Source organism: Chrysochloris asiatica, unplaced genomic scaffold, assembly GCF_000296735.1.
Source record: "Chrysochloris asiatica unplaced genomic scaffold, ChrAsi1.0 scaffold00444, whole genome shotgun sequence".
Lineage (NCBI taxonomy): Eukaryota > Metazoa > Chordata > Mammalia > Afrosoricida > Chrysochloridae > Chrysochloris > Chrysochloris asiatica.
This window is the reverse complement of record NW_006408962.1, coordinates 1,314,944-1,316,582: the sequence shown is the minus strand read 5'-3', so window position 1 is coordinate 1,316,582 and position 1,639 is coordinate 1,314,944. Positions and strand designations below refer to the sequence as shown.

Below are 1,639 nucleotides of genomic sequence, written 5' to 3'. Positions count from 1 at the left end.
AACACACAAGTCACCACAGTAGGGCAAAGTGACAGACAAGTGGTGGATGCCACCATGGTGGTGAGTAAAATAAAAATCAAACACTAAAAAAGGTGTTCTAGGCCAAAAAGATTATTTGTAGCACACTCTAGTACTGTGCTCTGGTTGTGTTGAGGCAAGGTACTTTGTCCAGCTCAGCAAGCCACAGATCATTTCATACAGAACTCACCTGTTTGGTGTAAATAACAAACCACTGCCACTGACTGTCCTTATTGAACTGAAATCTGAGCTCTAAGTTCTGGTTGAGAGTTTGCTGAGGCCCATCCATATCCAGCAGAGTCCCCTACAAAGGAAAAGATCTTATTAGACATTTAATAGAAAGTTTAATGCTCATTATGTCCTGAAGGAGCCCTGGAAAAGCAATGATGAAGCATTCAGGTGTTCACCTAAAGATGGGTCATCTGCTCCCATGAAGATCACAGCCTAGAAAACCCTCTGGGGCCATTCTATAGGTCACATGGGATTGCCAGATGGCATTGTCAGCACACGGCCCTGGGCAAAGTACCCAAACAAATGACATTGCTGCTGTTTCCAAGGAGCTACTAGTCTACTGAGGAGCCATGAAGGTAAGTCACCACAATTTGATCTAATAAATCTCAGAAGGGAAATAAAACACAGGCCAATGAAAGCAAAAAAAAATGGGCACATAAACCAGACTGGGAGGGTAAAGGATGGCTTCCTGGAGAGAGTGGTGTCTGAGCATAAGTTAAAACAGCTTTCTGAGTTTGTTGTGGTCGTTTGTGGGTTTGTTTTGTTGTGGTTTGATTTTTGGTGGGGGAGGGAAGTAGCAGATGGTTCTTGGTAGAAGAAAAAGCAAGTCCAAATGCACTGAGGTCTGAAGGAGCTTTGCCAATTGGAGGCACTGCACAGGCTCCCAGGCATGGGATGTGGTAAGAGAGGGTTAGCGAGGCAGGCATCAAAACATAACTCTGCATCCAGAAAGATGAGCAGATGTCTGCTTCCCTGTTTCTCACACGGAGCACAGCTGAAAACTTTGGACATTCTATTAAATACCAATACGAGACTCTAGACCTAGAATTACCTCAAAACAAAACAATGAAAAACAATTAACCATTCAAATAAAATATAACCATTATTATAATAATTATGAGGTTTATAATGTGCATCGGAACCCTGGTATGGCACTGTAAGATTGTTGTTGTGTTGTTAAGTGCCATTGAGTCGGTTCCAACCCATAGCAACCCTGTATGGGGTTTCTGAGAAGCAGCTGGTGAGCTTGAACTGCCAGCCTTGCAGTTCAAATGGCTTTGCAGACTGGCACATTAACCCACAGCACCATACCAGGACTCCACTGTAGGATTAGCACTGGACTATTAACCGCAAGGTCAGTAGCTCAGACCCAACAGCTACTTTTGGGAATCCTAAACAAGGTCTAGGCACCAACTTGATGGCAAAACTATAGCATGTATAGGAGAACAAACAAGATGGCGGATCGGGAGGACGTGTAGCAAAGAGCTCCACCAACAACAACACAGAATACCCAACCAAGCAGGCTCAGGGGATGGTCCCAGAACTATGAACCACATATAAAGGAATACTTAGAAGGTTGGAAGGCTCACAGCTGGGGGAATTTGTGGCA

At 44.2% G+C, this 1,639-nt stretch overlaps 1 protein-coding gene across 1 annotated transcript in view; it reads right to left on the bottom strand.

The window, feature by feature from the left end:
- Positions 1-208: 208 nt before the first annotated feature.
- The window catches only part of SNX31 (sorting nexin 31), a gene marked incomplete at its 3' end in the record, with an annotated part of 76,155 nt that continues 74,724 nt past the window's right edge, over positions 209-1,639 (bottom strand). The window contains exon 11 of the mRNA XM_006877172.1: positions 209-322. Coding sequence (XP_006877234.1) covers positions 209-322 — 114 coding nt within the window. The remainder of the gene's footprint in view (positions 323-1,639) is intronic.